This window comes from Thunnus albacares, chromosome 5, assembly GCF_914725855.1.
Source record: "Thunnus albacares chromosome 5, fThuAlb1.1, whole genome shotgun sequence".
NCBI classification, from domain to species: Eukaryota; Metazoa; Chordata; class Actinopteri; order Scombriformes; family Scombridae; genus Thunnus; species Thunnus albacares.
The window spans coordinates 30,061,234-30,087,127 of NC_058110.1; the positions used below are offsets into that span (position 1 = coordinate 30,061,234).

Sequence of the window (25,894 nt, forward strand, 5' to 3'; positions counted from 1 at the left end):
CATGCACATACAGGTTTTTTCATCAATTGCATCTTTAATATAAATATATATGTGTTTAATTTGTTTTTTGTTTTTTTTTTGCATTCTGTGGTCCAACTATTGATGTCCAATATGTTCTCATCCACTCATGCCGTTGCTCGATTCATGCTGTGAGCCCAGAGCTTACCCACTTCTGCTAATGAACACATGCCATAGTAGGCAATAGACTACAGATCAATACACTCACAGGAAATCTCTTTCACTCACATATACCACACACACACACACACACACACACACACAGAGAGAGAGAGAGAGAGAGAGAGAGAAACACCATTTTGATACAGAGATCCAGGGAACGATAGCTATGCAGAATGTACCAAAAGGAGGAGGAGGAGGAGGAGGAGGAGGTGGAGGAAGGAAGGAGGGACATGGAGGAGATGATTGTGCCACCAGAGCCAGGAAGATTGTAACACCTTAGCAACAAACAAGCCAAGCCTCCTACTGAGGAGGAGCCACACAGAGCTGCACACACACACACACACACACACACAGCTAATAGACAGCTGAAGACAGATGGATGATCTTGATGAAACTATTCTGGCAGCTGTATAAATGACACTTGGAAAACACATCCTGCCCTGAGTGTCTTTTTTTTCTCCCTCCACAAACATGCATCCATCTTTTCTTTTCTTTTTTCTTCTTCTCTCTAACCCTGCTGCCTCTCCCTGTCACTGATCGTTTCTCCTGCGGTCTCCCCTTCATTTAGGAGGTCCAGCTTGTGTGCACTGCTGCTTTACCACCAGCCGTTATACCAGTTGCCTCCCCTCCCCTCCCTCCCCTCCTCATCCTCCTCCTCCTCTTCTCCTGCACGCAGGGAGAAAGATGGAGGGGAGGGGATGTGGATGGGGAGGGGATGAGCAATAAAGAGCAGGGACCCTGCACAGTCTGAGAGAAGCAGCAGGAGAAACAGAGAGAGAGAGAGAGAGAAAATAAAGGAGGGAAAAGGAAAGAGGAGAAGCTCCTGCATTGTATGGATTGCCCATTACAACAAGGAGGGGCATGTTAGAGGGAGGGACGCTGGTGATTCCTATCAGTGTGTTTTGTGGGAGAAGGAGCGAGAAGAGCTGTGCATGTGTGTGTGCATGTGTGTGTGCGTTTGTGTGATGCGTTTTTGGACCCGTTGAACCTGTGCGACGGTGTCTCTCTATCGGAAAGCTGTTCCGAGCGGCGGTGACTACGCCTCGGCGGCTCCTTCTTTCGTGTGTTGTCATGCTCAACGCCTGATGCGCTCAGAGGACGCAAGCGGCCCCGGAGACAGCGAGAGGGGCGTGATGGCCGGACGCGCCCCGGCTCGGTCATGCATCTCCAGATATCCGCCCGGTTTCTCCTGGTTGGTTTCTCCTCCTGATCCCCTTCAGCCCTCATCAGTGTCCTTCCTGTGCGTCTCCGCGAGGCCGCCTGCCTTCCTGCCGCCGCGCTCTCTGAATGGATGCTGCTGTCAACACACATGTGAGGCTGGGAACGAGAGCCCATGATCTTGGACCGGATTGCATACAGCTCTGGGTGTACTGTGCCATGCTGCTTTAGGGTGACACTAATGAATTTTTAAAGACTTCACCTTTTTTTTCACTTTACAGCTGCTGCTGATCACATTTTTTGATGACGTATGATGCGGGGCAGTTGTTTTTCTGAATTGAATCCCGGTTTTTTTTTTGAGAGGATCTAGCACAAGAAGAGGATGGACTGAGCAACATGTAAGATGTGGCTGCTGCACGTAAAAAAAATAAGGTCAAGTAAATAATTACCATCAGGAACGAGGCATCAGGCGCCATAATGAAGATTTATTTGCATCAGTAGCTGCGTGCATATGCAGAGAGGAGAGGTTTTAATTGGGTATTTCACAGGAACAAAAGAGATGCTTGGACTGCACTGACAGTCTGCTGAAGGTTGTCAGGAAGAGTGGATTTCTTTTTCTTACTGTATTCCAGAGAAGAAAAAAATTGCAGTCAGCGAAGAAATCCGTGACTGAAATTAAAAATCCGAAACAAAGAAATAGGGATTTTGGGGGATGGATGAAACCAACAGTCGCTCTGCTGTTTTATCTTCCGAGGAGAAACTTAATCTCCCTCCATGTAAGTTTTTAGTCTCTGTCGTGCTGTCAGATTCTCTCACATCCCAACACGCTGGCGGACTGTCAGCTGTTCATGTCACTCTGTCTGGTTTCATTCATCTACTGTGTGTCTACTGAAGCCTGACCACATGAGCGGAGGCGGCACCCTGCAGCAACGCACCACCTACCTCATCTCCCTCACCCTGGTCAAGGTAGAGGCCGTGGAGGAGAATGGCGGAGGGGAGGCCAAGAACAGCAGCCAGGGAGCAAAGGAGGTGGACGCTGGGCCGGAGACCCGGCCGGGAGGGAGGGCAGGAGGAGGAGGAGGAGGAGAGGAGGAAGAGGAGAAGGCCTCCGCCGGGGTGAGAGCGGAGGCTGAAGGTGAAGCTCCTGCGCGGGCGGAAAATGGAGCTGGAGTGGAGGGACCGCAAAGTGCTGAGGATGCTGCTGCTGCTGCTGATTTGAAAGGGGTCAAGTTAAGTGAACTCAAAGATGGAGAGAGAAAACCCCTCAGCCCTTTGAAAGATAAACTTCCCTCCGCTGTTGATGCTCTTAGTAAAGGAAGTGAAAAGCCTCCGTGCAACCTCTCGATCCCCTTACAGGCCGAGAGAGTTCAAAAGTCCGCAGAGACAGACTTGACACGGGCAGAGAAGCCGCTTTCCACCCCGGAGGCGAAGCAATGCAGGTCTCCATCGCTGACAACGACACCGTCAACGGAGGTGGTCGATCCCGTTCGTACCCCGACCAGAACCAGCCTCCCTATACGCCCGGCGGGACAGCGTCCTGTGAGTCTGCTGAAGTCTCACAGCAGCGTGGCCACCCGGGGCCGGGACTCCAGAGATGGCAGAGAGCGCAGCCCTACCTCAGCCCAGAGCCTCGACCGGAAGGACTGCCGCATGCCTACACGCTCTCCAGGCCCCTGCAGGGCCTCATGGGCCGAGGCGAGCAGGCCCGAAGGATGGAGAGACCTGCAGGATGAAGCTCACGCCGGACTACCGCTGGAGATCGGAGGCGGCATGGCTGCGGTGATGAGAGACATCCCCAGGAAGGAGCGACTAAAGTCAGGTTCCACCTCCCTACCCGCACCTGCGACCCAGGCCCCCAAACCGCCACGCAAGGGGAAAAGCCGCACGTTGGATAACAGCGACCTGAACAGCCTCTCTGAAGACCTGGGTCTAGCCAGGGAGGCCCAGCAGGCGCAGCAGGGCCAACGAGGCTCCGCTAAAGACAGGAAGATGCTCAAGTTCATCAGTGGCATTTTCACAAAGAGCAGCTCGGGGGCAGCGGGGTCATCCTCCACAGCGCCTCCTGTCTATATACAGAGAGACTCCAGTGAGGAGGAAGGTAGGAGGTCACAAACACACACACACACACACGCGCACACACACACACATAACTGTCACCTCTTCGACAACATCCATGACATCAAAACACGATCAGACACTCAAACACTCCTGCCTTCAGCTCCCCGCCAAACAATTAGGCCTATCAGACATACTGACACATCCCCTTCATCTGTGCGGAGGCATCCATTTAAAATGAGTGGGTGGGGTCGGGTGGGGTTGATCTTTTCAAGGAGGAACCCCACGCAGGGAATAGACATTTAACAGGCTATAATACGTGTCACGTGTCAAGAGACATTTCTTCCTGAAGCGGCTGCAAATTGATGACAGATGAAGTTTCTTTGATCTGGAAGCTGCCAATAGAATCATCTCGGATAGTCTTAATCTAATTCCCCTCAGAGCGCAAGAGGGCCCGATTTCACACCGCTGGAGGGGTTTAATCTCTGCACACATACACATTTAAAGCAGCGTTCCCAGCATGGGTTTAAATCTCATAATGAAGCCAAAGGGGAGAGGAGCTGGTGGAGCTGGTGGATCTTTGCTTTGGCTCTGTTTCTATAAAGCTGAAACGGTTGGAAAGAGGGAGAGAAAAAAAAGACATGAGATATTTGTTCACCCACGTCCAAAAAAAAAAAAAAAAAAAAAAAGGAAGTGTGGCTCCACAGCCAATCAAGAACATTTCTAATCCCGTCTTTGATATTCCACCCACTGCATGTTCTGTCACTATATGGGATTTTTTCTTTTTATTATTATTATTCCTCCTCTTCCCTCTCACTCCGTCTTTGTCTCTGTCGGGTATGCAATTTAAATTCTATCATGTCAAAGCGTTCATGCCGCATTTTAAGATTTAGGATGTACACTCGCTGGTTGTGAGATTTTTTTTTTCTTTTTCTTTTCCTCGACGTTGCGTGTCGACGGCTGCAGCTACAACAGTGCATCTCTTTCACAAACATGTTTGCTCAAAGAGCGAGTGTCAGCCGGTGGGAGTGAGAGACTGTGTGTGTGTGTGTGTGTGTGTGTGTGTTTTATGTATTCATTCACTCATTGTGTATTCACACTATTACACATGCACACTGTGGATTCACTCAAGTAGTGAGACTAGCCACACACACACACACCATACACACACACACACACACACACACACATACATACACACTGAGGGCAGGAGGAAGTGTTGCCATGGCAACCGGCAGGACTGCTGCTTCTTCTGCTGCTGCTGCTACAGAGGCAGAGTATGATGAAACAGTGAGGTGGTGGAGGAGGAGGCGTGTGTGTGTGTGTGTGTGTGTGTGTGTGTGTGTGTGTGTGGTCGTGCTTTGAGACAAGCTGAGAGGTTTCTGAGAAAAAAAAAATCCCCCCCCCCCCACCCCCCAAAAAAGAAGAAAGAATTAAGTTGAACAATTGGCAGTTTTGACTGTCAGCTACAGGCTACATGTGGGGGGGGGGGGGGGGGGGGGGGTGGGGTGGTGGGGGGGATGTGGTGGATCGCACATGATTGGTTTGGAGCGCAGTCTGTGGATAATTGGCTTTCTGTGGGAAATCTGTGCCGAAGCAGCAGAAGGATCACACTGTCTGATCACTTTTGGCAACAGCAGCTTTGACTCAGAAAGACAAAAGTACATGTGTGTGTTTGTCTCTGTTTGTGTGGTTAGGAGTTGCCCCCTTTTTTTTTTTTTTTTTTTTACCAGGGAGCTTGCCCGCAGCGGCAGCTCGTGTGTGAGCCTCTTTTCTCTGGCCTGAAGCATCATCACTGGGCTTTATCTGTGCAGTGTTGGCCTGGACAACTCTGAATGATTAAGAATCATCATTTGTCTTTGAAGGACACATCACACATTTGTACCGAGGGCAGCGGGCATCATATCTGTCGGACTGACATTAACTCCTGGTCTCCTCTGTTGTCTTTCTCTGTTTTTATTTGTATTTTCTGATGTTTATTCTGTTTCTGAACTGGTTTTTTTTTTAGCTGCTTGGCTCTAGATATGGTAATGCTGGTCTGTTTGTTGGTCCAATGCTTTGATTCAAACTAAAATATCTCAACAACTATATGATGGATTTGTATGAAGTTTGGCTCAAACATTCATGGTGCCCAGAGGATGAATCATACCAACTTTAGTGATCCTCTGACATTTCCTCTAGTGCTGCTCATCCACTGAAATACCTCAACATCTCCTGGATGAATTGGCACAAAATTTGTTACAGACATTTAATCGCTACCAGACGATGTATCTTGAACATTTTGATGATCCCCTGATTTTTTTTTCTAGCTCCACCATGACGTTGACATTTGCAGTTTTAAGTGAAACTTCTTGACAAATATTTTTGATGGTCTGCCATTAAAATGTGGTTTAGACATTCATGTCCCACTCTGGATGAATTTTTAATAATGTTGACGATTCCTTAACTTTTCATCTGGCGCCATGAGGTCAAAATGTGTCCAATACTTTGATTTATGATCAAATACCTGCAAACTAATGACATTCTCATCAGCCTGTACTTTCTTTAATGCAAATTAGCAAATGTTTGCACGCTAACACACTAAACTAAGATGGTGAACATGGTATAAATACCTAGCAAACAGCAGCATCTGAGCATGTCTGTGTGCTGGAATTAGCATCTAGCTGAGCCTCATACAAGTAAAAGTAATCCTCATAAAGCTGCTGGTGTGGATATCGACTGTTATTCTGCGTTCTTGTTACAGGGGATGATGGTACAGATAAGAGAGATTCCCGTGTAAATGGCCTGCGAGCATTAACGTAATCAAGACGGTTGTCGGATTTACAGAGTCGGCTGTGTAAAGATTAAAACACTGTGCATTGATATAACACCGTATCAAATATATTCGGGGTTAATTAGATTGAACGCCAGGCTTTTGTCCATGTCCTGTTTGGTTTTCAGGCACTTCCACAGTTGGATTCCCAACTTGAGAGACTCAGATGTTGACTATTTACAAGTCAACTTGTGATTATAATAACTCTGATATGACATGAATGCAGCATTAGTTTTGTTCTATCTCAGTTTCTCCTCAGGCTCTCTCTCTCTCTCTCTCTCTCTCTGTCTGTCCATCTATTCTCGTCCCTCTGAAGCTGCAGCTGGGTGTCTGGGTGTGAGCGTCACATCACATTGGGGGCATGCCACCTCTTTTTCCCAGTAGGGACATTGGCACAGCTGTGTGCAAAGCTTCCCCCTCTTTACTACTGTACATGCATGTGTGTGCGCCCGTGTGAACGTTCTTGGGATTTCTCACGACTTCAGCACATCAAAACTCATCTCAGTTCAATTTTAGCTCAGAGAGAAAGAGGAGGAGAGAGGAGGAGACATCTTTGAATGGCAGCTGAACCCGAACCATCCGGTAAAGGCCTCATCGCACAGCTGCCCGTCATTTACAGCACGAGGGGAGGAAAGTGGATAACGAGCGGTGTGGCTGCACCTTGTAGAATCCCCCGTTGTGACTGAAAGGTTATATTCATTAACACGACCTGCTAGGCCACACGTCTGCTTATGGCGGACAGTCACGCAGCTGCCGGCTGTGTGATTTATTGCTCTCCCACAGGCCATCATGATGTGGCTGCCCTTTTTTTTTTTACTGTAGATGGTACAGGATGATGAATTTCTTTCGGTGTGTCCCTGCCTCACTGACTGTTTGTCTCTGTCTGTCTCTCTAGTAAGTATTGCCAACAGCCAGGAGTGGAGCCTGAGTAGATCCATCCCAGAGCTGAGAGTGGTGAGGAAAAAGTCTTGCTATTAGTTTCCAATTTATATTTCTACTCCATTACATTTCAGAGAGAAATATTATGCTGTTTATCACACTACAACACATTTATTTGACAGCCAGAGTCACTAGTAGGTTTTTTAATGAAAGCATTAAGTTAAATATGATTTGTTGCCATAAATTAAATACACAGTTGTTATATAACATAGTTAAAGGATAAGTCCGTCCTAAACCATTAGTCAGGTACCCAAATAAACACTGAGATTTTGCTGTAATCATTCCTCCTGTTCATATCGGCCAGTAGAAGATCCCTCTCTAATGCGCTTTCAGTGATCGGCGCCAAAATCCAGCAAAATATTTATCTGAGGCTAATATGAGGCGTCCAAATTAATCAAATCAAGTGGATATTTTCCAACGTTTAAAGTCCTTTCAGTACAAAATTCCCTCTTTTTATCACTATCCCCCTGAGAGACACAAAGAGAGAATTATGTACTATGAAGACTGTAACTGTGTAAGATATTATTTGACTAAAACACAGACTGCTGAAGCTTCCTGTTAGCATGTTAGCATTTTGGCCCCATCGTTTACACTGAAAGTACACTAGCAAGGAATCTTTAAATGGTCAGTATGAACTGGATAACAGCTAGAAAAACCTCTGTCAATGTTTATTTGGGCACTGACAGACAGATTTAAAAAACTGTGAACCTGTCCTTTAAAATTGGCTCCATACTGACCAAATACACCTTTAAATTCAGCCTACAAGTTAAAAATCTGAAAATATATTATATATAATAATATAAGATTCTGCTACGGGCCCATTTTGCATTACAGCTACTTTTACTTGTCAATATTGAAGTACATGTTGCAGATGATACTGCGTCTGTATGTAAATGTTGGTTGCAATGGAGTATTTTTAATGTGTGACTTTGTACTTAAATAAAGGATCTGAGCACATCCTCCTCTGCTGAATATATGTCCATATATGGATAAAACAACAATACAGCAATCTAAAGTTAGAAATTCAATATCTGCTACCAGAGAGACTAAACCAACTATAAGGAACAAACAACATTACGTGGAGGAAGTTTGAGTCGAATGCATCTCAATTCAATCTGATATTCGATACTCTGCGCTGTGATCGCTCATGCACGCTGACTCTGAATTAACCTCATGGTATTGTGTTTCCTTCCTTCCTTTCTCTCAGGGCATTCTGGGTAGTATCAAAAGCGGCAAGTCAGCGCTGGTGAACAAATACATCACAGGCAGTTATGCTGCAATTGAGAAGGCTGATGGTAAGAGAGATAAACATCTCTACGTGTTTCCTTTAGGTAGCTGAGTTATAACGTTGCTCACAAAAGGGTTTCAGTTTAAAAGTAGCAGCCTGGTGTGTGTTATGGCTTCATCCTACGCCTGTCTCTCTGCCACCAGCTGCTGAATAACCTGTCTGTCATTGTCATTGTCCTTGTCAGGTGGCAGGTATAAAAAGGAAGTGCTGGTGGATGGACAGAGTCATTTATTAATGATCCGGGAGGAACCTGGACCACCTGATGCACAGGTGCTTCTGTGTGTGTGTGTGTGTGTGAGAGAGAGAGAGAGAGAGAGAGAGAGACAGCAGTGAGTATGCATAATAGCTGCAGTACTCATCATCCATCAGGCTGGTGCCTGCTGAGTTAATGTCTTCCTCCTCTTTCTCCGTTTCAGTTCAGCAGCTGGGTTGACGCAGTGATTCTGGTCTTCAGTCTGGAAAACGAGGCCAGCTTCCAGGAGCTCTATCAGCTCTACAGCCAGCTCAGCGCTCACCGCACAGACATCCCAGTCATAGTGGTCGGCACTCAAGGTCAGTGCACAAATTGTATGAATCACAGCCGCAGATTTACATATTCTGAGCCCTAAAACATCCTCACCTGGAGTCAGAGGGATGAATACGGTACGTTAAAGGCACCCTGCGGAGTTTTTACCTCTCTTTTAGTCCAGTTTTGTTAACGTGATGGTTTCACATTATCCACTGGCTGACAGGTGATGGGAACTTTGCCAAGAAAAGAAGAGATGCGCTGCCAAAAAATAACTGCTTTATTTTATTTATTCTATTTAGTTTGTAGGATTGATTCTTTTTTTATTTTACAAAACAGATTACAGTGTAATCTGTTTTTATGATGCCCGGAGGAAACTGATGAAAGATAGTCTGTTGATGTTTGGTACAAACCTAAATTAGAACATAATGTCTGAAGAAAAAATGGCTCATTATATGATGATTTAATGGCTACACTATTAAGTAAATTGTCCTTAATTTCTGATGATTTTTTCTAGATGATAATAAAAAAACTCGAGCTGTGTTTCAGGAAAGGAGCCTTTGATGTGACTGATTTTATTTTTGGCACAGAAGACAAAGTTCTTTGTTTGCAGTGTTCTGTGAGATGTTTAGTTCGTGTCAATGTTTGACAAATGTTTCATCTCTGCAGCTGTATTTTGGTTTCTTGTATGTCCATGTGGGCACTTTAACGTACCGATCAATCAGAAATCTCCCCGCCTACCAATCGTCTGGGGATTTTTAAATGCAAGGTAGATGCTCCAACGCCGCTTACATTTTGTCAAGGACGTGTCTTACTGGAGATGATGCTCTCCTCCTATTCTCCCCTTTAGTGAGGAGAACGGGGGGAGTCACTGCTCCAGTATGAAGGGCTGCACTAAAGACTTTGGATCGATTCTGCAATGCAGGACTTTTTAAAACTCTTTAAGTGTTTCCACCCAGTTTGAACAAGGAAAACTGGGAGATTGTCCTCAGTCTCTAGTTGAGTGAAGCATTTAGAGACCAACTCATTCACTCAATCACTTACTAACTAACTATAGCCCAGTATCACAAATCATAAATTTGACTTGAAGGGCTCTACAATCTGTGCAGCAGTACAACATCCTCCATCCTTAGACCCTCAATTCAGATGCAAAAAAATTCCACCAAATAATGGACGAAACCTCAAGAAGAGCAACAGAGGAGGGATCCGTCTTCCAAGACGGACAGACAGGCAATAGATGCCATGATAGTAAATTATATACAAAATGTCAAGTCTCCTTTAATATATTGATTGTATAAATGTGTGTCTAACACATTCATGGCTCCTCCTGAGCTCCACTAATGTCCTCTTGGATCAAACTAGTTTCCCCTCTTGAGGATTAATGTTAGTTATCTGTCTCTATATAGCCTTTATAACAAATAATAAGCCTGTATTATAAACACTCTTTGCTGTGCTAATCTGTCATAAAGTTTTCCATACATTCATTTCTCTTTTTATTCAGATAAAATCAGTAGCACCAACCCCCGTGTAATCGAGGATCAGAGAGCCCGACAGCTGTGTATCGACGTGCGTCACTCGCTGTTCTACGAGACCTGCGCCACCTACGGCTTCAATGTCGACCGAGTGTTTGCAGAGGGTGAGTTGACTCAGGTTTTATGAAGTGCTATCGACAGGACGAGTGGCCTGATTTTTATCATGAAGAAAAGCTGCTGCAGCTCACCGACAGTTAGTTTGGTTAAACAAATTTAACGGCTGCTGTGTGTGGTTTTTTTTTTTCAGCCGCCCAGAAGATTGTAAATCAGAAAAAGCAGGCGGCGCTGCAGGCCTGCAAGTCTCTTCCCAACTCCCCGAGTCACTCTGGAGGCTCCACACCTGGATCATCATCACTTCCTGGCCAGGTACCGCATCCTAACAGCTGGACTGTTTGTCCTGTAAACTCACCTTACAGGACAGAAAGAGTCTTTTTTTTTAAAGATGGTTTTGAAAATCTTGTAAATATTAATAAATTCAGAAGTGAAACTTATTCATTAGTTGCTCCTCAGCTTCAGCAAACACTTATCTTTTTTCTAGTCTAGACAGATATTACATAAGATATGATAAAAATAGTACACAGATGAAAGTCATCTGCTGTTGCCGTACTTGTGTTTTCTTTCACTTTCACTGAGCATTTTTATTTTTCCACCTCTGTAGAGTTTTAGGAGCATGTTAGAGACTCTGATGCTCTTTTCTTACTTGTCAAGGTTTTTTTTAAATAGATTTCAGTATTGATGAAGAGAACACATATTTCAGAGATCGTGTCTAACGTAGGAAACTCTGTGGAGCTTTCTCTGGGCAGTTTAGGTAGTTAAGCATTCATCTGAGGAAGTGTTACATGCATTATAAAGTTAAAACCATCTATCAAACCGAAATCTAATTTTAAACCCCCACCTCCCGAGACCGTTCATCACCTATTCTACATCCATCCCACCTCCATGAGTATCACATTCCCCTCGTTCACGACGATTGACGACTGAAAAATTCATGCTGTCGATCATCGCTCACTTTTTTTTGTTAATCTGTTTCACCTGTTTCGTCTTTCAACACATTCTCACTGTCTCCATCTCTTCCCTCACGCCTCCACTCCCATATCCCCCGCCCTCCCTGCATCCTGACCTCCTGACCCCGCCGTCCTCCTCCACCTACCCCTCCCCCCCCCCCCCCATCCTCCATCGACTCTCAGGCCAGTAATGGTCTGAGTAGCAGCTACGCCTGCTCCCTCCCCTCCACCCCTGTGACCGGTCGCAAAGACCTGAGGGTTGCACAGGGAGAGGGGGGAGGCAGTATCAACGCACGCGCCCTGAAGAGCATCCCCAGACGGCCCTCCCTCTTCAAGGTTAGTCGTCGCCAACTGCCGGTGTCTCACACCTTTTTAGCCTCCTGTCATTTCACACCATCATTTCACTCCGCCGTGCTCCGTATCTGGCCGTTTTTCGGCTGAAATCTTCTCTTTTAAAACACCTGCTGTTGGATTTCTTTCAGAATCGGGATCCAGATAAAAAAGCTGCTGATACAAAAGGAGACTTGAGCAGCGTACGGGGCGTTCCCATCAAACAGGTATGGTTAAAATGACAAACAATACAACAAAATAAACACTGAATATTCAATAAAGCGGGTATTTACATGCTTCGGTTTGCCTGCAGCACGACAAAATGCGCAAATTCCCTCTTCAGCAACAAGGTGGGAACAAACTGAACAAAAATGCACTTGTCTATTTATTTCATGTTACGTAATCAGCACAAAAAATCTATTGTTTCATCTTTTTTAACCTTTCTCAACCTTCCTCAAGGGTGTTCTATTAATACCGTGCGAGTGCTTTCAGCTATTGTTGTCGGACCAAGCTCGCTTTTATGCTGCAACACTTTGAAGACATCGCCTCTAAATTTAGGCCGTTCCTGAGTGTCGTTTGTTGTTGCGAGTGCAGTGACCTTGGGGTTGTTGTTTTTGACAGAGCATCCTTTGGAAGAGAAGTGACAGATCTCTGAACAAGGAATGGAAGAAGAAATACGTCACCCTTTCCAACAACGGCACGCTGTCTTACCACTCCAGCTCCAGTGTAAGAGAACACCGCAAGACTGATCAATACGGCAGTAAAACACAGTGAAGCATCCAGCAAATGGCCGAGAGCGTTTTCAGTATGAATCACAGTCAGAAACAGGTTTATTGCCAAGTAGGTTTGCACACACGAGGATTCTGCCTCGGTAGTTGTGGTGTGTAACATTCAAAATATGCACAGAATGAAGTAACCTTAATAGTATAAAATAGAAAGAAAGAAATTTACAATAAGAAATATGTCAAATATATATTCTAAGTGAGAAGAGCTGCTTTAAATTTTGAATTGAAGGGAATGAAATTAAATATACAAAAGATTGACCAGGAATGTGCAAACGTTCATAGTTTAAACAAGAAGAAGAAGAAGAAGAAGAGAAGGAGAATAGTAGTTGCATTAATGTAACGCGCCATGTAAAATCAAAAATCACAGATATGCAAATATAAGATTATGAATATGAATATCTGTAGCTTTTTAGATTCAACTATAGTTTCTGCTTCAGGCCACATTTGTCTTTACAGCCCTTTAATTGCTTTGAAACCTTTGCTTAATATTGATTTTTTTTATTTAACATTTTGTGCAGAGTTTCCTGCACCAGTGAATAAGAACTGTCACTTTAGGAACTGGCTTTTAAAGCAGTTTGCTTATGTAACTTTTGCTAAGTAGCAACTAGCAACATTTGGTCGTTCACTAAACACCCTCCTCTGAATAGCGACTGTCCAATCACAGCTTAGCAACCGTAACTACGCACAACAGGATTGTCAAGCTTTGGATTTCTCCATAAGCCAGAATGGTGTACGTGTGGCTTTACAAAGAGTTTGACATATATTCTTTTTTAAATCCTCTCTAAACCCAAAATTACAAGAACAAAAGTGTAAAGAAGTGATTAAACATCGTGTTTGTCTGCTCTAATGTAAGCAGTGTCACTTCCAAGTATTACGTCCAGTTATGGCTGCAACTAATGATTATTTTAATTATCAATTCAATCAATACATTTTATTGTCAGAAATGTCAGAAAATTATGAAAAATGCCTTTTGTCTTAGAGCTCATGGTGATGACGATCCAATCCAATACTCAGTTTACTATCGTCTACAAGACAAAAAACCCTCAAATCATCACATTTAAGAAGCTGCCACCAGGAAATGTTTGGCATTTTTGCTTAAAAAATGAAAAAAAACAATTATTCAGTTATCAAAATTGTTGCTGATTAATCTTCTGTTGATCAAGTAATTGATTAATCGACTAATTGTTCCAGCTCTACTTGCAGTTTTACCATAATACTCTCATTCTTTTGTGGGGTTAGTTTACATTAAATAGCCATGTTCATGACTAATACATCCGCTGTGCAGTATTTCCTGGCCCTGGATGCTATTATCAGTTTGTAGGCTGATGTTACCGCTCCTGCCCTTCTTAATTAGATTTGGGGAAGTTTACATCTAGCCACAAACAAATGTGTTATATTATTATACATAAAAGCCTGAGACCAACTCATGAAGGTAATGTTAGAAACAGCTAGCTCACAAAGATCTGTAAAAAACACTTATTTTAGGCTACAAAATCTCTAGAAATGAAAAGCCTGTCTACCACTGTCTGAAAAAAGGACATTGTTTGGAAAATAACCAAGAATTTTGATGCTAAATCGGACACTTTTATCACTTTTAACCACCTGTGTGCCATGTGAGAATGAAAAGTTTGACAGACGTGTAGCAACAGTAACTAAGGATGGTGGAGCTTAGCGATTAAATGCTAAATGCTAAAACATACATTAGCCTTTTATAGCAGAAGTAGAGAAGAGTCATAAGGCTAGTCAACTGACTGTCAGTAACAGCAATATCTATCTAAACGTTGCTAGTTAGCTAACATTAATTTGTTATTAATTATCTTTAATTAGTAACAGGAAGAATGTGTTACTTAGTGTCACATGGCTTCAACCACCAAGATGTTTTTATATCCCCAGTGAAAATGTCTAATATGTGTGATGTTCTGTTGGTTTCAGGACTACACGCAGAATATCCATGGAAAGGAAATAGACTTGTTGCGTGTGACAGTGAAGGTTCCTGGGAAACGTCCTCCGAGAGCCGTCGCCCCCGCGGGGCCCTCACCTGTCCCCTCCGGCGTTGTGCCTGGAGTTAACGGGCTGAGTAAGGACCCGACAGCCGCTGATAACACAAGTACAGGTACTTCTACTAGTGTGAAAACTTTGTGACTTACTGAGTTTCATTTAAAGGATAAAGCTGGCATTATTCCACATGTTTCTTATTGTCAACAAATAAAATTAAAAGTCCAAAACCAACAATATGTTCCTCTTTTCCCTGTTAGAGACACTCAGCCCTGTTGGTTCCTACTGAAGACATAAGTTTTTGAGAACTAGTCACAAATATATTTAGGTTTTCTTTTAAAAAGTCTCAGTAATTTCCCTAAAACTTCTAGGCACGCTAGTTTCTAGCAAACGTTACTCAAAAAGGAGGAAATAGTGAATTTGTTGGGGACTATTTACAATGGCGGATTAATACACACTCAGTGCTTTAGGGACTTTTTAGGGTATCAGGAAGCTGTATATGCAAAATAAACTTCAGTGTAACTGTTCATGGAAATTAGATAACATGTCACCGAGTGCAACGGTATTAAATTAGAATTCCTCTTTTTTTAATTCACTACATTTATCTAACAGCTGCAGTTACTTTTCAGATTAAAAATGTACATACAAAACATATGATCAGTTAACATTATAATAATATAACACGGACATGTAATAATGTGTTCATTAAGTACCCTTTGTTGCTAATGTCTCTCTACTTTAGCTCAAGTATTATAGTGTAATATTGCTCATTTTACTCAAATAAATGATCTGAATACTTGTTCCGCCACCGACTATGCTATGCTAATGAGTTGCACTGTGTCATGTGTTTTTATAAATAACAGACAGTGTGGATTTCTTTTTCAGATGTGGGTCTTGCGTCTCATATATAAATATATCTATATATATACTATATGTAAACATTTAACTTCCTGTCTTACATTCAGTTCCTCAGTTGTGTCCAGCCACTCTGTCTGTGGTCGATGACAGGTCTGGTGGTTTGTCACCTCAAGGAGGTGAGAGAGGACTTCAGCGCTGCCCCTCTTCACTGTCAACCAAAGCACAAAGTGTTGGTACGTAGGATTCAAACACACACACACACACACATCGGCTATAGCTTTACCGAGACCTCGTATTACGCTGTCATGGATGATTCATTATTCTCGCACCAAATGTCAGATGCCCTTGAAGGGACAGCCAGTCATTTCGCTGGAAAAGACCCGGGCCAGTCATCTCCCATGAGCGACAGGAAGAAGAACAGGAGGAAGAAGAGCATGAATCAGAAAGGAGATGCAGCCGTCGGGCAAGCTGAAGGTAACTTAAATTAGAGATGTTAGTTTCAGTTTTTTTTTTACAAGGAAATACAACTGCTACTGCTTTTTTTTGTGTATGTGTGTGTGTGTGTGTGTGTGTTGACTTTGTAAATATGTACGTGCACTGATGCCAGAGTGAATGAAAAAGCATCAAAGAAAGACATTTGATGAATAACTAGAAAATGAACACATGAATAAAACATTAAAGTGTGTTTTTCGGGGCTTCTGAATGGGAGTGTTTGATTCTTGCTATCACCCCCTGTGTGAATTTCTCCAGGGAAATGTTATAAATAACTCAAACCTATCAAAAAAAAAAATATGTTAACTGCGTAGGAATATTTACATATTCCTGCACAGTTACTCGTTTTCTCATGCTTCTATCCGCTCTGTCTCCTCTGTAAAGAACATGGTTTAATGAAGGGTTTTTTTTGTCTTTCTCTGAATATTTCTTAAGAGCCTATTCTTAACTCCTGTACTTGTCTTTCTCTCTTTTCCTTTTTTTTCTGTGCTTATCTCTTGTTCTGCAGCCAAACGCAAAATGTGGAAATTAAAGAGCTTTGGTAGCTTGAGAAACATTAATAAGACAGGTAACAAGTGATGGTGATGGAGCTGAATCAGCTTGTGCTCTGATTTACATACAATGTTTTCCCCTCCGTCTGTTTTCCTCTTCAGTGTGCCTGACTGATACGTTACCTTCATCCCAAGCTTGAGTTACTCATTTGACTTGTTTTCATTGTCGTAACCCCAAGATTTTTCTGTTCTCACCTTCACTCAAATTGCTGTTTTGTGCTGTTTTGCATGTTTTTTTTTTTGTAATTCCTTCACATGCATGCGTTCCTTCCATGTACACGTGCAAATCTCATTTGAATTTCTTCCCTTTCACTTGCAGACGAAGAGAACGCAGACTTTATCATTGTGTCGTTTACCGGGCAGACGTGGCATTTTGAGGCTCAGAGCCTGGAGGACAGGGACTCGTGGGTGTCGGCTATAGAGAGCCAGATCCTGGCCAGCCTGCAGTCCTGTGAGAGCGGCAGGAACAAGGTACACACATTAAAAGCCCTCAAAACTCAGCTTCTTACTCTGAGCGTAGTAAGTAAGTAAGACAGGGTTTTGGTTAATTTACATGAGATATTTCTGTGTTTCTGGTTCTGCTTTTCTCACCGGTCGAAATTAGAAGAAAGTGCCACAAATGTCTTTGCACCAATTTAAGTTTAGAAACATTTGATTTAAAATCTAATGACAGTTTTGTGGGAGTTTCTAGGCCACTGTCAACCAGATATGATCAAACCACACCCACATGATGACCCCGATGAACCAGAATAGTTGAGTTTTTGAGAGTTAAGACCTGGTCTCACCAGCATTTAAAACTGTTTAATTATGTGGCAAAATAAATAAATTCCAATGGACTCACCACTCAGTGGATCGCCCAGTAGAGAAGATGTTGCTGGAAAATTTCCCCCTCAATTTGGTGAACTTAACAAGGGATCTTGACCATGATGACCTTTGAGGGAAGGGAAAGCCAGAGAGTCCACAAATGGAGGAAGTTATTGTAGCTCATTGTCTGTTTTGCCTCATCCATCTCTATTTAATCCTCCTCTGTTTGGGTATAAACTGCTACACCAAGAGGATTGTTTATTCGTCTTTTGAATACACTTATTGTCCTGTTAGCGACCAAGCTAGCAAGCTTTCTAACTGACATTTAACAAGCAGTTAGCAAGCTCATTAGCTCAGTGTACTTTAATAACTCTTAATGGAATATCATTATGTATAATCCTGAGAGCAAAAGGTCAGGAGGAGTAAATGGCAGATAAAACAGAGAGAAGCTTGTAGAGCTATTGTGGCTGACTAGCGTTAGCATATATTCCCAGCTGGCTAGCATGTTGGTTTGCCAACATAACAAATTATTGGTTTACCAGCTGCAGTAGTTCACCAATGGTGCCGGGAAGTTGAAATGTTATGTTGCCTTGGTGTCTGGGAATCTGTACATATATTGAACTTTCCAGGTTTTTTGGTTGTTTTTGAGTTTTAAGGCATTGCAGACCTTTCAGGCCACAAAAGTGCAGGATATGCTAACAGTGGAGAACTAGGTATCTAGTGGAAGTAAAGCAATTTTTTCTTTATTATCCTTCAAAATATTAAGCTGTAGGCTACATAAAGCTAATAACTTATGAAATCATGAAGTGTTTGATAATAAACTGATAATAAACCAAATATTTTGCAAAGGTGCATGGATAAATTTCGTTGTGCCACTTTCTGGAAGGTGTGACTGGACCTTTAAACTCTTAAATAATAACTAACAATGTTTAGTTCTGAATTTTAACTTGTATTGTTGCTTATTAACTTATAGATATTAAATATTATAGAGAAATGCATAAGATTGAAAAGCAAGGGGCTTTCAAAATATTCAGTGGATAATTGAGCTCTAAACGATATCTGTGGAAGAAGCTTTTTTGCATCCCTTTGTAGACCTAAATGTCATGTGTTTCCATTTATCTATACACATGATTCAGCATCAGATGGAATAATCAATACATGTGATATGATGATGATTTTATGTAATATAATCTAAGCATTCCCATAGAGGCGAAGGTGGATTTTAAATACCATTTGTTCTTGTAATATAATTGATTGTGTAGGCATAAATAAATGATTCAAACGTGTGTGTCTGTGTGTGTTTGTGTTGTGTTTATTGTTCAGGCGCGGAGGAGCAGCCAGAGTGAGGCTGTAGCGCTTCAGGCCATCCGTAACGCCAAAGGCAACAGTCTGTGTGTGGACTGTGAAGCACCAAGTGAGTTCTTACATGTCGCATCTTTCCCTCCAGCTGCAGATTTACTCCGGAGGATAATCCCGCTTTCATACACCATCCATAGCCTGCAGTAGTGTCTCAGTTTACTGCACACATTGTTTATTTCTACTCAGTAATCCTTCCAAGTTCATTACGGGCTTACTTCCTTTAATCAGTCTGTCTTCTCGCCCTGAAGATCCCACCTGGGCCAGTCTCAATCTGGGTGCGCTGATCTGCATCGAGTGCTCGGGGATCCATAGGAACCTGGGGACTCACCTGTCTCGTGTACGTTCGCTGGACCTGGACGACTGGCCCGGGGAGCTCACGCAAGTCCTGGCTGCCATCGGGAACCACATGGCCAACAGTATTTGGGAATGCTGCACACAGGGCAGAACCAAACCCATACCCAGTGCAACACGGTGAGCGCGACCTAATCAACATATTTGTTTAAAGCTGGAATGAAGGACTTTTGACGCCCCCCCCCTTCTGGCAGTGAGAGTAAAGGGAGGCGCTCGGCTGTGATTGCCTGAGTACAAAGACGTTACAAGGACGAGGGGGAGGACATTTCTATTAGTTTGATAACGTTAAAAGTAAAGTTAAACTTTTCTGTCGGATTCCTGACTCATTTTAAAAAAGACGAGGGAGAGAGCAGCTGTGGTCGAGTGAGCTAGAGGGTGAATGAAGAGAGGGAGCACCGGTAGCGAGAAAGCCGGTGAATCAGATCAATACGACGTTATTTTCTGATTGTTTCACAGCGGTTATGCTCTAGAGTACAAACACACCCACACACCTCCGCTCAACCCTGCGGCTGTGTGTCGCAACACCTGATTTGGTCTGAAACAGGCATGCAGCACACTCTCGTGTGCACCCTGAATGACAGAGGGCTGGCTGGTAAAAACGGATATGTTTTGACGGTCTGCCGACCCAATGGGATTTGTCCCAGTACTATGCCCGATGGCCAGTACATACTGGCTGTAACCTTTTGTTGCAGCTGTAAAACGGTGGATAAATTGTTTTGAGTGTTTCCGTGCTCAAAACAACTCGTTTCACTATCTGGTCAATACAATCCTGTAACATTTGGAAAGTCTAGAAGAGCCACACGATTAAAGGCCAAATGGCCAGCGCGGGAATGTCGAGCCCGACATGAGATTTAAAAACTCCGTATACTGTGAAATACTGAAAGATTTATCTATTAATCAGCATTGTGTGAACTCGTTTGGCAAGGGCTTGAATGTAACAGATATTCATTTGTATGTAAAAGTTCCACACTGCAGGTTTAAAGGTTTTTTTAGGTTGCTGAAAACATGTTCCTACCTTCAAACAGCCGCTGGTTTCAGCTCAAATCAAACTTGAGAGAGGTTAAGTAATAATTTAAGGATATGGCTGGCGATTTTCTATATTTTTCTTATTGTTAACAAATCTCATGCAGAGCCAATCTAACAATAAATTGATCAACTTGCAAGTATTGTGTGTGTGTGTGTGTGTGTGTGTGTATCCAAACACCTCCAAAGACTAATAACAGCGATCACGTGTTCATTCTCTGGAGAGCAGTTCTGTGTAAGGCAGACGCCACTGAGCACGTGCAGGAAAGCTGTTCCATTTACAGAGCTTTGCTAGCTTGTTGTGCTACATATCACAACCTCTTGACTTTGTGCTAAAGTCAAGAGGTTGTGATATGTAGCACAACAAACCTGTGAAGCTCTGTAAGTGGAACCGCCTCTAAAAAACTACCCTGATGCAATCTCTGTGGTGAAGGAACATATCACCCAGTGCAGCAGTGTGGCTCACTGATGTGTTTTTTATTGCTTGTGGACTACAGTCTCTCTACAAATGTCTACAGCACAGGAGAATAACATGTATCAGACTTTGTATACACACACACAATACTTGTAAGTCAATCAATTGTTGGTTTGGCTCTGCACATGAGGTTTGTTGACAATAAGACAATTATAGAAAATCACCAGCTGTATCCTTTCACTAGTTTTTGTCAGTTATATTCAGATCAACACCGTTGAAGCTATGGACTGAATTTGGTGCATTCAAGTGCTTGTAGGAAACATTAAAGCTTCAGAGGCAGAATAACAAATTTTTTACTGCAATAAACAAACCACACATTTTTCTTTACACTGGATCAATTTTGCCCTCTTACAACATAGTTTCAGTGGTTTTTGGGAGCTGACTCAGATATCTGAATGTGAAATTTCCCACAAGCAGAAACATGAACAAACACTGGTATGATTCTTTGAGGAATTTCCTCTTGTGCTTTCTACTTCTTTCTGCTCAGATGTGTGGTTTTCAATGACTAAATAAATTACAAATACAAATTACAAATTTTCAGTGGCACTGAATTTGCACTTATTTGGATTTTAAAACATCTGGCAGCGAAAGTAATCAAACAGTTGACTGATCCTTAGAAAGGTGCCATAGTACATGCTTTAGTGACTTTCATCTTGATATTATAATGTCTGTGTGTATATATTTGTATGCTTGACCGAGTCTCCTGTGTGTGTGTGTGTGTGTCTGTTTTTACAAGTGAGGAGAGAGAGTCCTGGATTCGTGCTAAGTATGAACAACGGGCGTTTGTGCCGCCTCTTCAGCCGGCGTCGGGGACCACGCGGCCAGAGGACAGTATGCCGGACTGGCTGCTGTCTGCAGTGACGGAGAGAGATCTTCCCAGGGTGCTGCTCCTTCTGGCGCACAGCACCAAGGAACAAATCAACGCTCCACCGGCCGGGTCGTCTTCGCCGCCTCGCACGGCCCTGCACGCTGCTTGTCAGCTGGGAGATGTTGTCATGACCCAGCTGCTCGTCTGGGTGGGTTTCTCCTGTCTGCTTTTACCTCTTTGATTCCTAAGAGTCCACCCTTTTTATATCCTTAGCAGATGTGACAGAATATAGACTGTAAAAGGGCAAAAAAAAATTATAATATAGTAGATAACATCAAGATAGTCTTGCCACAACAAAATTAACAGGTTAGGGGGCTCCGAGGCAGAAATTTGCTGTCTGTTAGCCACCTGTGCTTTGTGTATCCTGTCACCTTCAAGTTCCTCAAATACAGCAGGTTAATTCCAGCTGTTAGAAAAGTCCCTGCTGATGAGTTCAGGAACTATCTGGTTGGAGTTTTCTGTCGCCGTACGGTCAAACAAAGACTCCGCAGCTGCTTCAGTGCATGCACCGCTTCCTTCTCAAAATAAGGAAGTATTAAGATGAGAAGTGGACATTTCCTGCAATTTTGTGTATGTTTATTAACCTCAAAAACAAAAGAGCTGAAGGCAGAGGGGAGGGTGAAGTGATTAAAAGGAGAATGAATGAGCAGAAAGTGAGTGAAGGAGAGAAATAAAACTTTATTTGCTGACGGTTTCATTGCAGTTCTAAAGCAGAGATAAATAACCATCAAACAATCCACTTTGGAGACAGTTTCAGTCTCGTTTTCCAGCTCTGTACCTTTTTATTTATTCATTTACATCCAATTCAAACATCAGAGACGTGTAACAGTAAAAACAAAAAGACAAACAAGAGGACTGTTGTCGTTTCCTCATGTCACACATGAGGAAACGACAAATTACATTTTAAAGGCCACTATCTTTTTTTAATCTGCTTAAACGTCTTGGTTCTTCAAATGCAGAGGGAACATAGAATATGCAAAAGAGACATTTAAGTTCCTAGTTTAGTTATGAGTTTAGTTCCTGTGGTGTTGTCGAAGGGTTGAAAAGGTCTATAGAGACAGAGCGTACAGAGTGTCATACTCTGAAACCACGCAGGGTCGTGGTTTTTAGGGTAACAGTCAGAGCCATGATAGGCAACCCAGAGCTGAAACGCTAACAAAATGCCTGTAACTAGCTTAGATTTCAGTATGTCAAAGGATTATTTTAGCATGCTATGTCTACCAGAGAGGATCTTATCTTGCTTGCAAATATAATACTGCACATTCCACTATAACACAAGTTGCAAACTGTCAAAATGCTTCAGTTTAACTTGCAGAAATATATTTAGCCTAAAACTGACATTTGGATATTTGACTTACCAGTGACAAAGCGCTTGCTGCACATGTAGACATACTGTCAGGATCACACAGTGTACTGATGCTGATGCCTCACATCTTATTGCTTGTATCCACTTTTGTCTTCTTCAAGGCTCAGTTTTTCAGTTCAGCAGCTTATAAAAACTTACTTCTGGGTTCTTTACGCTGTTGGTAGTGCATCCCGCCACACAGAAGCTTTTAGGCATGTGTCTGTTGTTTGCTAGCAGACGTAAGTGACAAGGAGGCACCTTCAGTCAATACAAAGTCAGTAGAGAGCGATGAATCATGTCATGCTCTGTCTCTAGACTCACACCGTGCCCCAACACTATAATGCAAGGTTTTATACCAGCAGGAAATTATGCAATGCATGTGCTGTTCAAAGGCAATCAAACCTCTGAATGCCATCGCAAGTTCAACCTCACTAAAAGACAACAAAATGCTTTTTTCTCAAAAATTCAATCTTTTTTTTTTTTTCCTGAGGTGTTCATGGAACTGTTTCACCACCATCCACTGTTACTTTTCATTCCTTTGTGCTTTGCATTATGGGAGAAAAGTGTTCACGGGCATTTTAGTGTCCTACCTGATGTTCTGAGTAGACTTGATTTTGTCACTTTTCAACTGTGAGCACATGACGTGTTCAAAACCTGCTCAGAAGTAATGTATAGTGGAGATTTGAGACACAGCTTCAGACGCCAACCTGTACTCCAATCAATCAGTCAATCAGTCAATCAATCAATCAATCAATCAATTAATCAATCAATCAAACTTTATGTGTATAGCCCTGTAGTGTGTTGATTTCTTGTATTCTAACTGCAAAAGTTATACTATGAAGAAGAGTATATACTGTATACAACTAGTGCAATTCAAAATGCTTCACAGATGACTGACAAGCTGATCAGAGTGCAAACGTAAAATGTTATAAAACCAATAAAATAGATAAAAATAAGATAAAATAAGAACTAAATCAAACAGATAAAGGACAATGACAAATAAAACAGATAAGACATTTAAACATTTTAACATTTTAAAACATGAAAACAATAAAAACTTTTGCAATATGCCCCATCTGAGCACAAAATAAATTAAAATAATAAGATTAAAGATAAAGATTTTTGACACGAGACAAGTGATAGAATTATCTGATGTTGCAGCTCTCAACCTAGTTGTACTTTAGTGTTGCACATTTCCTAATAAATTTGCTACAAATCAAATTACCAAAATCAATTGAAAAATGCAGTTAATCTCTTTTTTGGGGTAGTTTTTTGGCAGTTTCTTGCTTTGCCTGGTTGGTTTTAAAGCCTTCGGGTCTTACAGGCAGAGATGCTCGTCTACTAGACCTGCATTTCTCAGCACACACTGTTCCACCTTGAATCAATATTTAATCTATAAATAATCTTACTGAGCAAATATCATGTTCTCTCTCTGCGTCCCCCCATCCCTCCCTACAGTACGGCATCGATGTGAAAGCGAAAGACAGCCAAGGCCAGACCGCCATGATGATGGCCAGAAAGACAGGGAGCAAAGGCTGCATCGATATTCTGCTCCAACACGGCTGTCCCAACGAGACGTCCCCCACCACTGCCACGCCGGTCCTCTCCCGCCGCTCCAGCACTGCCAGCCTGGGGCGAACCAGCTCCAGGAAACGGATTACATAGCCTGGACTGAAGAAAAGCTACCACACACACACACACGACAACCGGATGACGCTCGTAGTTTAGAAACCTTTTAAAAAAAAACAAAACATGGATACAGGCAGAGCTGAAGCTTTGGAGAAGGGTGTAAGAAAAATAACGGGACTATATAGCATAGTATTAAGGATTTAAATAATAAAAAAAATTGTTTCTGAAGACTGAACAACATATCAAACAACTTAAAAGCAATATTCATTCAATTTGTTGATGACAGATATATTGCTGACAGATAAATACTGTGTTGTTGTTGACCTCAAGATGACTCAAGTAGATTTGTAGCTGTCTTCTGTAATTTTAGAGCAGAGCAGACAGTCGAGCTGCTTCTGTTTCACTTCCTCCAGGAGAAGTGCAATAATCCAGCTATGATGACGAAAAAAAAGCAACAAGTTTTGAACACGGATAGAGCAAACCGTGTTTTGGATGACTGTATTGTTCAAATTTGTTGTGACTGGACCAAAACAGCTATTTTTTTTTTTTTTTTCTTTTTGGCTTTACAAATAAGACATAAACCTGCAATATGTCATGTTGTTAGTTATGTGTGCCTGTCGCAGCAGTATATAGGTCCAGTCGGCCCAATATAAACTGTTTCCCAGTGACGAATCAGCCGAGATAATTATGACATTCTGCTTAGACTAGAAAAATGAATGGTTTTGAAGATGAAATATGTCAGTGTTACTCTCACAGGTCAAAGATATTGCATTTTAATATACTGTAAATGTACCTATACTACATACTTAATGTTAAACTCTGTAACGAAGACACAACTGAAAAATCAGACTCAATTTTGTAAATGATTTCTTACTGGTAGTTTTGAAAATTTGTCAGGTTTGTTTTTCATCGTCTTTTATAATTTCTTATTCTCTTATATGTCATAAAAAGCATAAACCAGTAAGCAGATGCTTTTACATTCTGTAAACATGTGACTATTTGTTAAAGGTTTCATTTGGGATAGCCAGATAACTACATGAAGACTATGACATTATACACATTCATGTTACTGTTGTGTAGGTCGATCCCACGAATTTACAGTGAAGTATATGAAGCGGTTACAGGTGTCATTGTTTGACCTTTGACACTTTGTGGGTTGTGTGAATCCCTTGTGAGATAAAAGAAATGGTTACCGGAATAAAATAAACTTTTTTAATTAGCATTATCATGATCATTTGTTGTGTTTTATTTTGTCTTTGTGTGTGTAGGCCCAACCTGCTGCATAACGTTTTGTTTTATAGCATGTTTTTAGCCTTGCTAGCAGCATGATCCAGGCTGAAATATATCTCAACACCTGCAGGATTGATTGCTTTAAAAATTTGGTTTAGACGTTCACGATCCCCAGAGGATGAATCCTGCTGACTTTGATGAGCTTTGTCACGTCGAAAATTTCAAATTGTCCAAAGCTTATGACTAAAAACTTGCAAAACTAACAACATCTCTATCAGCTGTCCTTTGTGTTTATTGCTCACAGAGTTGCCTGCATGACTGTAGAC

The 25,894-nt window shown here is 42.3% G+C and overlaps 1 protein-coding gene across 3 annotated transcripts; it reads left to right on the top strand.

The window, feature by feature from the left end:
- Positions 1–887: 887 nt before the first annotated feature.
- On the top strand, positions 888–25,569 carry agap2 (ArfGAP with GTPase domain, ankyrin repeat and PH domain 2). Of its 3 annotated transcripts, XM_044352215.1 has the most exons (19): positions 890–3,436; positions 7,101–7,159; positions 8,352–8,439; positions 8,617–8,702; positions 8,849–8,984; positions 10,439–10,573; positions 10,717–10,835; positions 11,657–11,809; positions 11,956–12,030; positions 12,425–12,529; positions 14,521–14,701; positions 15,549–15,674; positions 15,781–15,915; positions 16,442–16,501; positions 16,804–16,955; positions 18,612–18,702; positions 18,896–19,118; positions 21,233–21,512; positions 24,168–25,569. In XM_044352215.1, exons 1-19 carry the CDS (start codon positions 2,242–2,244, stop codon positions 24,372–24,374), a joined length of 3,606 nt encoding a protein of 1,201 aa, XP_044208150.1. In that variant the 5' UTR covers positions 890–2,241; the 3' UTR covers positions 24,375–25,569. The 3 variants fall into 3 exon arrangements, with proteins under 3 accessions (XP_044208152.1, XP_044208150.1, XP_044208151.1); XM_044352217.1 differs by lacking the exon at positions 11,657–11,809 and having other exon boundaries at positions 888–3,436; XM_044352216.1 differs by lacking the exon at positions 16,442–16,501 and having other exon boundaries at positions 894–3,436.
- Positions 25,570–25,894: the final 325 nt, after the last annotated feature.